The sequence below is a fragment of the Drosophila melanogaster genome, chromosome 3L (genome assembly GCF_000001215.4).
Source record: "Drosophila melanogaster chromosome 3L".
Taxonomy (NCBI): Eukaryota; Metazoa; Arthropoda; class Insecta; order Diptera; family Drosophilidae; genus Drosophila; species Drosophila melanogaster.
Window position 1 is genome coordinate 20,514,387 of NT_037436.4, and position 13,544 is coordinate 20,527,930.

A 13,544-nucleotide genomic window follows, 5' to 3' on the forward strand; every position below is an offset into this window, starting at 1 on the left:
CTAGCGATTTTCAAAACAACAGGCGACTTATTCAACAACAAGCACCGGGAATGCCTTTTAGACAAAAGGCATCTCAAAATACCTTGCAGCACTTCCCTGAAAATCCCTTTCATCTCACTAATCCGTCTTTCCAAGATTATAAAATTCTCAAAACTTTCTAAGCCATCTCTTGCAATTCCGTAAAACCCACCAAAGAAAAATGTTTGCAGATGCTCTTTTAAATAGATATTGAAAAATATTTTAATATAAAAAATCATTACAACTATTCTGTTTTTTTTGTGTGGGGGATAACCCTTCCCTCACATTAAAGATATAATCTTATGTGTGCCATATTGTTTTTTTTTCTCCTTTTGTATCGTTTTTCTTATATGCTTATTGTATCGAAACATTTGACGATTGTTCAACAAAAAGTACAATCAGGATACAATACGATTCAACTATAATATGTCTACAAATGTTTATGGTTGTTCTATATGATGTATGATGATGAAATTGAAATTCTTAACACGAAGTTCGGCGTACATTTGTATTGGATATAATGCACGGTTGGGTGCTAAGACATACGGCTAAAGCAAAATATATGGAGCATCTATAAATGCTTTTCTGTATCATTAGATTTGCTGCCTTGATATAATGTTAAATATATAAAATTATATAAAATATGAAAACGCTTAGTTTCAACCATTGCCCAAAGGCCTGTTTTAGTTTGCTGGCTTAGTAATTAGAAATTACATTTTTATAGGTATGTACTGAATGAGAAGGTGTCGAAAATATAGACTTCCGATAAAAATACAAATGAGTTGGAATACGGTTGGCTGTATAGATGTGTATACTTCGTTTTCTTATATGGAACGCATCGTGTTCTGTTTTCGATTGATGTGCATATTGATAGATTGAAAACGATTATATATATTTCCTCTTTCTCCTTTTTGTTTATGGCATCTTTCAGTCAATGACCACACGGGTAAGGAGTATGCCACGCTTGCTCAACCATAGCCTATAAATAAATACCATTACATGAAATGTGAATCTGGTGAAGATTGCTAGAGACCCTTACCCGAATCCAGCTCCCAGCAGCAGGGACAGGACGTTGGTCACCAGCAGCGAGTACAGAATTTCGCGGGAGAACAACGAGTTGGAGCCCAGTCGCTTCAAACGGATGGAGTAGCCTGTGTTAGTCTTCTTTTTCTCGCCCTCGTCGCCGGCATCCCGACTTGAATCCTCAATGTTCCAGCTACTGTAAATAATAATTCAATGAATGACCATTTGTGGTAAAAGGCCGCAATGCTCCAAACTTAGTTCTAGATTCTAGAAACTTAGCTAAATAAACTTTCATACCTGGGTGGCTGATTCCAGTTCTTCAGCCAATCTTCATTGCCTGCATTCTGTTTGTCTCCTCCCTGGCAAAAGCAAAAACAGAGACTGGCATTGTTAGCAAGATCACCTCGGTTCCGCCTCGATTCTCATCTCTTACCTTGGTCCAGTAGTTGATGTACACGTTTCTGAGCTCATCATCCGGACAGAGCTCCGACTGGGGACTGTTCGGTGGACTCTTGGGGCTATCACGGGGCGTATCACGACGGGAGCTGGCCAAGGAGACGACACGGCTCGACTGGTTCGACTCGCGCTGGGCCTCGCGCAGAAGTCTCAGGTACTCCTCGCCATTGTTGAATGGCAACGGAGTGATTCTGTCGGGGCTCTTGATGCCAGCCATCGCAGCTGTTGTGCTGAGTTCGATCCAAGATTCTGGAAAGTAGATCATTAGCATGATAGACTGGCGAACAAAGTGGGTGAAAGCTAAAGCCAAATGGGGTGAAATTAAATATTTAGTTGGTTGCATTTGGAGGTGGTTAAATATAGCACAGGCTCGAGGGTCGAAACCTTTTGGGGCGTGTTGAATAAACATGAGAAGTCCAAACACAGACGTGCGTTATGACGTTCTTTATTGAATTTATACAAACGAAAACGTTCTAGGTTCGTTAACAACAATTTTTAATTTAATTTTAGAAATTTTCATACAGAACATATCAATATTTTACGATGTTTAAGTTTTGAATGGTTTAACCCTATTTAACTGTTTATTTATGAAACAGTTTATTTATTTCTAAGCTGATAAACGTCAGTTTAAAGTAATCCCTTGTCTAAAATTACACTTGCTGACAAAATAAAGTAGTTTCACTTGTTTACTCAGAAAGGCGTGCAGTTTGAGAGCCACTGTGCGGCGGCAGCGGCTCTAAAAATGTGCCATCGTCACCCTTTCAGCGTTTGTCTTCGTTTTTGTTTACACGTAAAAACATTTTAACCATACATACGTTCGATTCGTTAGCCGGATCTGCAATGTATGTGCTTGTATATATCTGTTCGAGTGCTCGTGCCCCATTGATAACGCTAAAAACCCCACCACTCGCATAATTTCCGTTTCTTTTCGGCATACTGTGTATATAAAGCAGCACACATGTTTTGTTTATAGTCTATACAAGCCGATGCTTATCAATGCTCTACGGAGAAAATTTCATTTTCAAAACAAATCGAGAAAAAAGACAAACTGGCGATGCAATATGGGCACGAGAAGCGTGCAAGTTACTTGATAAGGAGTACAGTGTAGCGTTCCTAAAAACTACCTAATAATACAACCAACTGATTACATGTATACGCATATATATAATCACACATACGATCACACCCAACGCCTCTTATATCATCTATTATTCACTTTCTAATTAATTAAAATTAATTTTTTCTATAATTTTGTAATGTCACATTATAAATTTAAAATCTTCCTGGTATTGCTTTCTCTCGAGTTATCACTGTACAATCATCTAATTTAGACACTTTCGCGATGGAATCAGTTACAGAATAATTCAGATCACTCACGTGGCACACCAATCATGCTGACAATTGAATACTAAATGCATCGTCTAGACGAAAAGGATGATGCATTTATGATGGAAATGTTGCGAAAATAGAAAATGGAAATGCCCGTATGTCAGGTAGACGCAGAAGTTTTGCACAGGTAAACAATATTTGGAGCATTATCGGGAATCCGGGTTACAGGTACGAAAATGGAAACAAAAACAAAAGCAAAAGTGCACAGAAGGGTGGCAAAAACAAAAACAATGGCTTTGTGACTCACGGCACGTAGGCCTCTCTCCCTCTCTTTCGGCCAACCACCCTCCGTCTCTCTCTAACAATCACTCCCCCTCTCTCTCTCTCTTTCTACCCTACCCTCTTCGGGCTTTGTCGGGTGTGCATCTTGATGCGCAGCTGTCCAAAAGACCCTGAGTTGGGCCCATTGAACCGCCTTTATTATTGGATGGATGACTCCTCGGTATCATGATACGATTTCTTGCGTAGTATATGGCACAGTGCACAAAGAAAAAATGTTTCTCTAAGTTGGTCATTCATTTCGCACGTGTTTTAAGGTCAAGAAACAGATCAAGCCGGCGCATTACTTACACACTTATTTCATATACATATGTACATACTTAGCTTTAAAAGATTAATATCAGATTCATTCAAACGTATAGAAATACATATGAATAATATTTATATGCTATCATTGATAACGGAATTCCACATCCAAACTGTGTCAAACCTTTCAAAAGTGATGTATTTCATAACATATGGTTCGATTTGGGCTAAAACTGATTAGATTAATACTGCTTGGATGGTAGTAAATTGAAAAACAAATTTTTCGTCCGGCATTACTTTTGTGAGTGACTTTGCAGAATTGTAGTATAATTTCTGTGGTAGTCAACAACCTTTTCGACAAACAAACAAAGTGCTTTCAAGCAGTCAACCAAAAAGATTATACTTTATGTCAACAAAATATTTCAACATTTCGTGCAATTCCTAAGAAAATTTATTGAATATTGTCCATCATACGATTTTCATAAAATTAAGAGATTTTGAAAAACACATTCAAGTACGTTGATGAGTATAAATTTATATAACCTAGTTTTTCCGCGAGTGTAAACGTGGATGTTGATAAAGTGGGCAGCCGAAATACAATTGAAGCGAATATGCCAAAGGCGCAATTTCTGGAAACGACCGATAGGGAAATGCCCTCCCACAAAATGTATTTATTTACGAATTATTTTAGCAAGCCAGACGGAAGAAGAAGACCGGGTCGGGGAAATGGGGAGCGCAAAAAGTAAACCACAACTGACGTCAAGCGTGCTAAGTGCAAAGTAAAGGAACAAGACATGACATGAATGAAAGAGCGGAGGGAGAAAGAGTGCGTTGGCAGCTTCTTTGTCTTTGTTTTCATACGGAGTTTTGCGGATTCTTTGTTGTCTCTCTTTCTTTCTCGCCCCCTCTGCGGAGCAAGAACAAGTGCAAAGTAAACAAATAAAAGCAGAAAGAAATCAAAAAGCAGACAACGCAAAGCCTTGAAAAAATATGGGATGCGGATACTAACAAATTGCAAACAACTCCATAAATACATACACATGTCTAGATACTCTCGCAACAACAACAATGCGGCATAACGGGTTACCATGTTATTGTTATGATTGTAAAAAGGGGAGACGCAAAAAAACACGAATGAAAGAGCAAAGCAGACGAAAACAAACAACTTACCGCCCAGCAAATCTTCGCTCGATTTTGGTGTCGTAGACATTTTGTTTTTGTTTATCGGTATGTGTGTTCAACACGTCAACACCAAAGATAACTTGGGTTTATTGCTTATTATTAACTCGCTTTAAAGTTAAACTATTTCTATTATTCTTTCGTGAGTTTGACCAAGTTTTTTTTGGCCCTTCCGTATGTCTGCCTGTGTTTGTGTATTCGCTTTTGCTGTTTATGTATGCGTAGGAAAATGCGTTTTACTTTTCGTTTGGCGCTGTTTCTCCGCCGCTGCACTCGATTTGACTATAACTACTGGTTTCGGACTGAAGCCAACCGCTGGAGCTCCGAAATATTGCAACTTTGTTTAATGCTTCTCCCGAAGCGACTGTCTTGTAACTAAAATTAAACACGATTCGTTTCTACGCACAAGCTTAATGCGTAGTTTAAATCTTTTGTTGCTGTCCAGTGTGACCAGATGGAGAAACGGTAGCAATCCAGGTGCGTGTCTATGTTTTCCTACATCTGGCATCCCTTGTATCAAGTAAATTTATTGGTGGTTATTTTTAAAATGATAAAACTTGGTTTCTGTTGACTTTTGAAAATATATGCATATGCATATATGAATATGAAAAGTATATATACATTTACTTTTATTTTATTCTTATCTCGTTTTCAAAAACAAATCAAATGTTTCCAAATCACTTTTAGCCACATTTCGGACGAAATAAAAGTTATTGCCTTCCACTATAGTTTTTGGCGATATATACAGGTCTTTTTGCGGATCATATTGCGCTCTTCCAAGCAATTTCAGGAACTCATGACGTTCCCGCAGTCTAAATTCGCGTGAGGCCAAAAGCTCCGGGCACTGGACAATCTGGGCATGTGGAAGGCCCATATCCTGGTGAATGTAACTAAATCGCTCGACAAGATCATCCGGAGCTGCAAGGATAAGTTGTTTAATTACAAATGTCCTTAATTTTGAATGTAGATAGACTTACGAATCATCAAGAGGCGCGGCTTTCGTACCACCAGGTCACTTAGCTCCTTGGCATTGAATCCCATTTCCTCCTTAAGGGTGAACACAGACTTGCGGAGGTGTTCCATATTGTAGGTAATGGCATTGGGTTCTCTGGTGGCCAACAGTCGCAGATCATGACCACTCAATTTGAACTCCTTTTGGAAGTAACCCAATCGACGATCCACTCGCCTGGTGGAGAACATCAGCCAATAAGGATTCTGGGTGAGAATTCTTTGCCTGGCTTCGTCCGAGAATCTCTTGCTTTTTAGATAGTTCACTCTGGTCTGCAGATCGTCCAAGTCCTCCTTGAACAGCAGCGGGTTCTTGGTGAACATCCTGCCGAAGTCATCGGGTGATACGCCCTGATCCACCAGGAACGTTATGTAGGGCTTCACATTTTTCTCGAAATCCAGCTTCAGTACAAAGTCTCCCAATCCCTTTCGCCGTTCAATACTGTGCAGATCCACTCCCAAGCTGAGAAATTGCTGCAGGGTACTCGAGTTGTTCACATAGGCCGCCAAATTGAAGGAAGGCACATGGGCCTCCCGATTTCGGAAGTCCAGAGCCACTTCTTTGGAGCCTTCACATTCCGCAGGCTCGGTCTTCTTGTCATTCTGTTTGGTGGTTATACCCGGTGATGTTAACACTTCTACCTCATGGTGGACACTTTGTTGTCCTCGCAGATTTCGTATTTGTGAGGTAATTGTTGCGTTTTTAGCCGCATTTTGTGAATTCCTCAAAATGTTACGTAGAGCTGAACAAAACATGCTGGAGGCGTTGCCAGATGTCGCGAATGTGACCAGCAGTTGGCTGCCAAAGTTTCTAAATATGGCATGCTAGCTAGAAAAAGCTAAAATTATATTTTGAATATGATTTTGATATAAAAACATATTTGTTTTTAAATGGATATTCTTGAACAAAAATGCACTACTAATATCTGATTTCTTTAGTTTTTTTATGAAGATATATATAAAATTGCAAATTGTTGGTATAATTTTTAATCGGACGGTATATGTTAACGGTTACCACCACGGTCACACTAGGTATGATCTTGGATTTATTTTGGTGTGAAAATTCCGGAGCATAAAAACAGAAGAGACCCTTGTATGTGCAAAACCCCCCGAGAGGAGTGCCGGTAATTCCAAGTCAGCCACCTGTTGAACATTATTCAATCGCCGCATAATGGACAAGTTGCGCCGCGTTCTGAGTGGAGATGAGCCCACTCCGGAGGAGGAGAGCAGTATCATTACGCAGGTGAAGAAATTTTCTAATGGTACAGATCTCATTAGATCCCTTAACATATTCTGGCTGGAGGAATTATGATTATGGCGTGGCTTAGGAGCTAGCCGCTGGCAACGCCCCGCGATCACATGGCGCCCCAAGCCGTGTGACCCAACGCTTATCAAAGTATTTAGTTAATATCAATCAATTACATACGCAGATCAACGACATGTCCACTTTGAGCTGGTCCACTCGGATCAAGGGATTCGTCATCTGCTTTGCCTTGGGCATCTTACTTTCCCTACTCGGCTCGGTCGCCCTATTTCTGCACAGGGGCATTGTGGTCTTTGCGGTCTTCTACACTCTAGGAAACGTCATCTCGATGGCCAGGTGAGCGAGTTGCTGGTTCCGTTCCACTCGTACTTCACACAAGCCGGCTAATGAGTCTCTCTTCTCCGGTTTCAGTACCTGCTTTCTCATGGGTCCCTTCAAGCAGATCAAGAAAATGTTTGCGGAAACACGGCTGATCGCCACCATCATCGTGCTCGTCATGATGGTCCTGACGTTCATCGCTGCTATTGTGGTAAGGCGTCCATGCTCAAATCGAAGATATCACAATTATTTAGGGTTCGGTCGTTAACTTTTATAATCAAGTTAGTTTTATAGCGATAGCATGACGAATTTGTTTGCAGGTTTTGTAGAAAACTTTTCCTTAATGTTTAGACTTTAAAGTTATCCAATGAAATAGCGATCCAAATCTTATACATACTTCATGAACTCACAGTAAAGTTAAATGAAAGCTTTTAGCATTTTACTTTTAATATTAATAACACAGTTTCACATGCCCTAGCAATTAAATTCTGAATATTGGTTTAATTCTTATTACTTGAACAAAAAAACAGTACGATGCAATCGATGTGTGCACTTAATATGTTATTATTTTTATTTGATTGGCTTTAGTGGAAAAAGGCGGGACTCACGCTTATATTCATTATCATACAATCTCTGGCCATGACCTGGTACTCGCTGTCGTACATCCCCTACGCCCGCGATGCGGTCAAGAAGACCATGTCGGCAATTCTGGAGGTCTAGAATCAGATGCGCTTCTGTACATAGCTCGAGAAAAGCCAGATTGGTTTGTAGCTTAAGCTAAGACAATTAAATCTTTTGTATTGTATTAACCTAGCACTAGAACATAGAATGTCCTTTATATTCTCTTATTAACAAGTACAATAATTCCATTTTGTCTTTTTAATAAATATATATATATATATATATATATCTTTTATACATATATATATATATATTTACATGTTATGTATTTAATTTAATCAGTACAGTTTTCTTTAGTTTATGTACATAATTCTCTTCTCTGTTTTGGTTTTTAATTTAAAGAATGGCCCGATCCACTTTGTTTCTGCAGCTTTAAAGTTTATTTATATCAACTTCTTATTTTAGTTTCTTCTCTTTTTGCGGCGACAATTTACCTAGAAAAGTGAAATGAAAAATTGTAGATCAAAAGTAGCAGATATAAAAGTTAACAATAACTGGTTAGACTATTTTAATTTTAATATCGTAGTGCATGATGTTGGGTGCATCAATGGAATTACTCCTTGGCAATTGTGCTTTTTTGTGGCAATGCAATCCGCGGAGAATCGGAGAAGGAGAAAGAGACAGAGAAGGGGAGAAACGCAAGGAGAATTTAAATTGAGAGCAAATTGAGTTGATAAAACATTGTGGTTAACCATAAATTGAGCCAATAATAAAGAAAGTCAGCGGGCGCAAAAAAGAAAGTTAGTCGTAAGGCAGGCAACATTAAAGGGACTGAAATGATCGAAATTTGCTATGCCACAATTAAGCACAATAGTTATCCTATTTTACGGAGTTATCCAAATTATCCACCATAGACATGAACAGACGTTTTGAACAACCCTACACAATTCAAAGATAATTGTTCATATTTTAACCCATTTAATGTTGCTTGCAGTTGTTAAATGGCTATACATACCTTTCGAGGGCGATGATGAGCTGGCAGGAATAGTTTCTTTTGTTTTTGCGGGCGTCGATGAAACCTTTTTCAGCTGTCGCTGCTGAAATATTCAATTGCACAAATTAGCACATCTGCACAATTCGAGTTGTATTCAAATTAGCTCTTACCTGCCAGTAAACCGCGAGGTAGACAAATGCCACCGAGATTATTACTTGGACAGTCAGCCACAGGACAATGTTGATGGCTTGCGTGCGCTCAAACAACTCCTTGCCATTCTTGATGCACAGAATAGCTTCGGAGACCATGATGGCGCCGTAAACCCAACACTGGGTGCCGACTCTCTTGCAGCGTGTGTCGGTGACATATACGTAATATTGCCTAAAATGCAGAGTATCAATTGAAATACATAAGTAATATATTATAAATGGTTATAAGAACAACGTACCTAACCGAAGGCGCCACAAACAGACCGATGAAAATGAGACGACCTATCACAATGAAGTGATCCGGTGGCATCTCAAAGATGTGCTTCAAGAAGAATGTGTTCAGCTCGGTGACCTGCCAGAAGATCACAAGCTGAATGACGGCGGCAAATCTCATCGCCGTGGACTTGGGATCCAGCCAGCGAATGGCCGACCAGCTCTCGGGCGTAAATTGCAGCATGGCACGCTTGATTTTACCCGTTGTGGTGGATATGTCCTTAATACTGGCCCACTTGTACTCGCGCATCTCCAGAATCTGGCAGATCTTCAGACCCATCCAAATGCCGAGACCGTTGCAGATGATCACATCCAGGATGAGGGCATCCCACCAGCACTCGATGAAGTTGGGCAGCAGGTGCGCAAAGGTTATTTCGGTAATCTCCCACATCACAGAAATGGCCCACAGAATGCCCATGTGACGAATGAGGATGGCCTTAAAGGCCCAGCCCAAGAAGTGACCCCAGGCAAAGACGTCCAAGTGGCCTTTAACGCGATCCCAACTGATGTCCGAACAATTGACGCCATACTCCTGGAAATTATGAAATTGTTGGTTACATATTGGGCAGTTTATAATGATGAAGGACTTACCTTTTCCATATCGATATGGAAGTTCTTCAACTTTGGATCAATCCAGTAGAATATGCTCCTGATAGTCGGGTAGTTTTGGAACATCAGGAATTGTAGCGTCAGCAGGTACAGCACAGAGCATCCGAATAATATCCGCCAGACGGCGGGATGGGGTCGTGTGAAGGGTCCATTGGGAAATGCAATCACCGAGACGATCAGAAAGAAGAACACAATGCAGAGGAGGCCGGCCCAGAGATTCTCATCCACGTTCGCCTCGTTTCTGTAACGAAAGCGCATTGCTAAATGGATGATCTTGGCTTCCATTAGCGCTACTATTTCAGTCATAGTATTCCTTATCAGCATAGCACGTTTTTCGATGGGGTTTGGGGGTCAATGGCACGATGAAGTGAACGTCGAGTACATTACGTATGTGCCTTAGGCGATTCTACTTTTATATACTGTTCGCTAGACTAGCGCATATATATATAATTTTTTTTATTTTTTTTTTTTGGCTTTTTTAAACCTTCGGCTGTCTGAGTTGACACTTTTGGCAGAGTATTCGTGATATTTTTAAGTGCTTAACCCGTGTACATCAATTGATGTGTGAACTAAGAAGGCACATGGTGCAGATATATGATTAAAAAGTATGATTTCATCGAAAGTTTTTTGGCGATAAGGGACTTAACAGGGTAGTGAAATCCAATCATTTTTGATGAAACGTCAATTATAATTATAAAAAATTTATAAATAATTATAACAAATGAAACCTTTTGAAGATGCTGATACATTGAATAATTGGTTCTATCTCGCTACCAGCCAATGCAAATAAACTATTGTTACTAAGGGGATTTACTACAGAACAGTTATGTAATACTGATAAGGGTTAAGACCAGTACTATAGTTCTAAACGTGCCTCTCATAGTAATCAGTACTGACAGAAATGGATTTACAAACTCTTTCTTATCTAAAGATTCTGTCGGTTCAAGGAATACCCAATATAATATAATATAATATAATAAGATGAAGCTAACGAGCGCACCAAACCCGCATAAACACCCAATGGGTTAACAAGCAAAACTCAACGATTTTTCAATGCTATCTCAGCTGACAAAGGCAAAGTTCTAAGATCGAAATGAATACAAGTGAACCGATTGCGAGCTCGCAATGAAGTTGCGTTGTATTAAGGATCGAATAACCTTCATTGGTTATCACGAAGGGGTTCCCCTGCGGGCTCATGGGCTCATCTACTCACCTGACGAACGCAAAGTACATGACGGCGAGCACCGAAACAGCCAGCAAGGTGATGGTGTGTGGCTTGTAGAAGAAGTCCAGCGATATGTCGTCCACGGGACGTTCGTTGACGATCACAAATGTCTGGGCGATCTCGTCCTTGCGCTTCCTGCGTGCTCCCGCGCTGCTGACACTGCCATCGCTGCCATCCCGTCGCTTGGTGGGCGTGGCAGGGGCACTGGCCGCGCCTGATTTGTAGGCGGGATGATCCCGCTCAGCATCGCCGGCGGAGGAGAAGGAGGTGTCCAGTAGCGCGTCGCCCGACGAGGTCGGGGTGCCACGTGAATTAGTGCGCTTCTTCATCGCCTAACTACAAATTCGATTATCAAATGTAGGCGGGTGGCGTGATGTGGTTGTTGTTAGGTGGTTGGTGGCTCGGAATCGGTTTGGTGGCTAAGTACATGCGGGGACTGAAGGTTGCGCAACATTCGATTCGATTCCACCAAGACTTGCCACTCGGCTCTCCTCGCAGCGGTTTCTATGGCTCCCGGCTCGAGTGACCTCGATTGCTATGGCGTGGGCACGGCTCCTGGATCCTCGACTCGCGTTCGATCGGCGCACGTTTATTTTATCATTTGCCAGCTACCGTCCGTTGTTGTCAATTAACATGCTGCGCGCGGCTTGGACCAATAAAAATCGACACTTGCCGGCGGTGGTGTTGCCGGAGGGTTGAAATGTGTGACTTGATAACAGGGGCGTTGCCAGATGAATAGCGGAACGTTGGGGGTGATCCAGGTATCTTATGATGACAAATATTTTGTATATTTTCAGATCGTATTCGAAAAGCAGTCATCACCCTACTTTATAACAAGATTATATTGTCACTATTTTAGAGTTATATAGCGTTAGTTATATAACTTAGTTCTTTACCTTATTTTTTCTATATAATAACTTTCTAGGCAGCATTTATGGCATTCCCGAGGATAAAATGATTTTTTGTTTACAAACAGTCAAATAATAATGAGGTCACGCATAACATTATTCAGATTGGATATTTCAACATAGTGGAATCCTGGAACACCCCTAATGCTATGACTGTAGCCCTGAACAGCTGATTGCACTTGTTGACTAAAACGCAATCCACGACTTTGCATTGGTTTCGGAATAAATTGCTTTTAAATCGCTTTATAATGCTGGACAAGGTTAAAAATGTTATCGTAGTGCTATCAGGCAAGGGCGGAGTAGGAAAATCCACAGTGAGCACCCAATTATCGCTGGCACTGCGAAAAAACGGATTTAAGGTAAGCCAAACCATTTCACCACAAAAACATTACCGATGAATTTTGAATGGTACTCATATGAACAATCTATTAGGTTGGTCTGCTCGATATAGATCTGTGTGGACCGAGTGTGCCATATCTATTGGGTCTGGAAGGACGGGATATCTTCCAGTGCGACGATGGATGGGTTCCTGTCTATACAGATGAATCCCAAACCTTGGCGGTGATGTCCATTGGATTTTTATTGAAGAACCGTGAGGATCCGGTCATTTGGCGTGGTCCCAAAAAGACCATGATGATCCGGCAGTTCCTCACCGACGTCAGGTGGGATGAGCTGGATTACCTAATTATCGATACGCCACCCGGCACTTCGGATGAGCACATCACCGTAATGGAGTGCCTGAAGGAGGTTGGTTGCCACGGAGCCATAATTGTGACCACACCGCAGGAGGTGGCCCTGGACGATGTACGCAAGGAGATCACCTTCTGCAAGAAGACCGGCATCAATATCCTGGGCATCGTCGAGAATATGAGTGGGTAAGTTATTTGAGTTTGTTAAGCCGCAAGACAGACAACAAAATAGGATTCATTTTAATTTGTCCTCAAAAAATTGGAACTCCAATGCAATGCAACGAGAACGATATCCATCCCTGACTGAAAAGAGTTTTACAAGCTTCTGATAAGCATTTCTACTGTATTTGATGCTGACTAATTGAAAATGCAAATATACATAGATATTAATTGGACGCCTTTGCGTGTCAAGTTTACGGCAGGGCGACACCTGTGGACTTTAACCAGGTGATAATTATCTCATGTTTGACTAAATTATCTTATATTTGATTGTCACAGGTTCGTGTGCCCCCATTGCACCTCGTGCACCAATATATTCTCGTCAAACGGTGGCGTCTCACTGGCCACTTACGCCCAAGTACCACATCTAGGAACTCTGCCCATAGATCCCCGTGTTGGCATTTTGGCGGGCACCACTACGTCCGTCTTGGATGAGCTTCCGGATTCCACGACAGCGGAGGTGCTGACGCATATAGTTGAGAAGTTGAAAACGATGTTGGTCTCCTAAATAAATACCAACATAACAATTTTGTAAATATGATAGCTTGTTTCATTATTCAGTTTATGAATATAACCATTTTCTTCAGGAAACGATTTAATTTGCCATGGTATTTAAT

General features: G+C 41.0%; 5 protein-coding genes across 10 annotated transcripts; 2 read left to right on the forward strand and 3 right to left on the reverse strand.

The window, feature by feature from the left end:
• Positions 1–211: 211 nt before the first annotated feature.
• BNIP3 lies at positions 212–5,007 on the reverse strand. 5 transcript variants are annotated; one of them, NM_206403.2, is made up of 5 exons: positions 4,831–5,007; positions 1,475–1,746; positions 1,339–1,400; positions 1,058–1,237; positions 212–997 (listed from the first exon to the last, which is right to left on the reverse strand). In NM_206403.2, exons 2-5 carry the CDS (start codon positions 1,712–1,714, stop codon positions 946–948), a joined length of 534 nt encoding a protein of 177 aa, NP_996125.1. In that variant the 5' UTR covers positions 1,715–1,746; positions 4,831–5,007; the 3' UTR covers positions 212–945. The 5 variants fall into 5 exon arrangements, with proteins under 5 accessions (NP_996125.1, NP_730551.1, NP_001262117.1 ...); NM_168864.2 differs by lacking the exon at positions 4,831–5,007 and adding an exon at positions 2,875–2,918; NM_001275188.1 differs by lacking the exon at positions 4,831–5,007 and adding an exon at positions 2,676–2,918.
• A 196-nt stretch (positions 5,008–5,203) lies between these two features.
• Positions 5,204–6,386, reverse strand: mTerf3 (mitochondrial transcription termination factor 3). Its single transcript, NM_140983.3, has 2 exons — positions 5,568–6,386; positions 5,204–5,508 (listed from the first exon to the last, which is right to left on the reverse strand). Exons 1-2 carry the CDS (start codon positions 6,352–6,354, stop codon positions 5,231–5,233), a joined length of 1,065 nt encoding a protein of 354 aa, NP_649240.1. The 5' UTR covers positions 6,355–6,386; the 3' UTR covers positions 5,204–5,230.
• Positions 6,387–6,622: 236 nt separating this feature from the next.
• Positions 6,623–8,048, forward strand: CG5104 (uncharacterized protein). The gene is made up of 4 exons (NM_140984.3): positions 6,623–6,841; positions 7,029–7,198; positions 7,274–7,391; positions 7,769–8,048. The coding sequence occupies exons 1-4, from the start codon at positions 6,770–6,772 to the stop codon at positions 7,898–7,900; spliced, it is 492 nt and encodes a 163-aa protein (NP_649241.1). The 5' UTR covers positions 6,623–6,769; the 3' UTR covers positions 7,901–8,048.
• A 5-nt stretch (positions 8,049–8,053) lies between these two features.
• On the reverse strand, positions 8,054–11,788 carry Pss (Phosphatidylserine synthase). 2 transcript variants are annotated; one of them, NM_001275189.1, is made up of 6 exons: positions 11,100–11,788; positions 9,869–10,127; positions 9,244–9,809; positions 8,966–9,176; positions 8,817–8,895; positions 8,054–8,295 (listed from the first exon to the last, which is right to left on the reverse strand). In NM_001275189.1, exons 1-6 carry the CDS (start codon positions 11,438–11,440, stop codon positions 8,258–8,260), a joined length of 1,494 nt encoding a protein of 497 aa, NP_001262118.1. In that variant the 5' UTR covers positions 11,441–11,788; the 3' UTR covers positions 8,054–8,257. The 2 variants fall into 2 exon arrangements, with proteins under 2 accessions (NP_001262118.1, NP_649242.1); NM_140985.4 differs by having other exon boundaries at positions 8,207–8,295; positions 8,817–8,898.
• A 401-nt stretch (positions 11,789–12,189) lies between these two features.
• Nubp2 (NUBP iron-sulfur cluster assembly factor 2) lies at positions 12,190–13,524 on the forward strand. Its single transcript, NM_140986.3, has 3 exons — positions 12,190–12,378; positions 12,452–12,894; positions 13,207–13,524. Exons 1-3 carry the CDS (start codon positions 12,268–12,270, stop codon positions 13,433–13,435), a joined length of 783 nt encoding a protein of 260 aa, NP_649243.1. The 5' UTR covers positions 12,190–12,267; the 3' UTR covers positions 13,436–13,524.
• Positions 13,525–13,544: the final 20 nt, after the last annotated feature.

Bases quoted from the DNA above. Each gene is read 5' to 3' on its own strand.
- Nubp2 (NM_140986.3), top strand. From the start codon at position 12,268: ATGCTGGACAAGGTTAAAAATGTTATCGTAGTGCTATCAGGCAAGGGC. The intron at 12,379-12,451 runs GTAAGCCAAACC...ACAATCTATTAG, and splicing joins TGCGAAAAAACGGATTTAAG to GTTGGTCTGCTCGATATAGA. The intron at 12,895-13,206 runs GTAAGTTATTTG...TGATTGTCACAG, and splicing joins ATCGTCGAGAATATGAGTGG to GTTCGTGTGCCCCCATTGCA.
- Pss (NM_140985.4), bottom strand. From the start codon at position 11,440: ATGAAGAAGCGCACTAATTCACGTGGCACCCCGACCTCGTCGGGCGAC. The intron at 10,128-11,099 runs GTGAGTAGATGA...CTTTCGTTACAG, and splicing joins ATGTACTTTGCGTTCGTCAG to AAACGAGGCGAACGTGGATG. The intron at 9,177-9,243 runs GTACGTTGTTCT...TCTGCATTTTAG, and splicing joins TTTGTGGCGCCTTCGGTTAG to GCAATATTACGTATATGTCA.
- CG5104 (NM_140984.3), top strand. From the start codon at position 6,770: ATGGACAAGTTGCGCCGCGTTCTGAGTGGAGATGAGCCCACTCCGGAG. The intron at 6,842-7,028 runs GTGAAGAAATTT...TTACATACGCAG, and splicing joins AGAGCAGTATCATTACGCAG to ATCAACGACATGTCCACTTT. The intron at 7,392-7,768 runs GTAAGGCGTCCA...GATTGGCTTTAG, and splicing joins CGTTCATCGCTGCTATTGTG to TGGAAAAAGGCGGGACTCAC.
- BNIP3 (NM_140982.2), bottom strand. From the start codon at position 4,621: ATGTCTACGACACCAAAATCGAGCGAAGATTTGCTGGGCG. The intron at 1,401-1,474 runs GTAAGAGATGAG...TGCTTTTGCCAG, and splicing joins ACATCAACTACTGGACCAAG to GGAGGAGACAAACAGAATGC. The intron at 1,238-1,338 runs GTATGAAAGTTT...TATTATTTACAG, and splicing joins AACTGGAATCAGCCACCCAG to TAGCTGGAACATTGAGGATT.
- mTerf3 (NM_140983.3), bottom strand. From the start codon at position 6,354: ATGTTTTGTTCAGCTCTACGTAACATTTTGAGGAATTCACAAAATGCG. The intron at 5,509-5,567 runs GTAAGTCTATCT...TTATCCTTGCAG, and splicing joins GCCGCGCCTCTTGATGATTC to CTCCGGATGATCTTGTCGAG.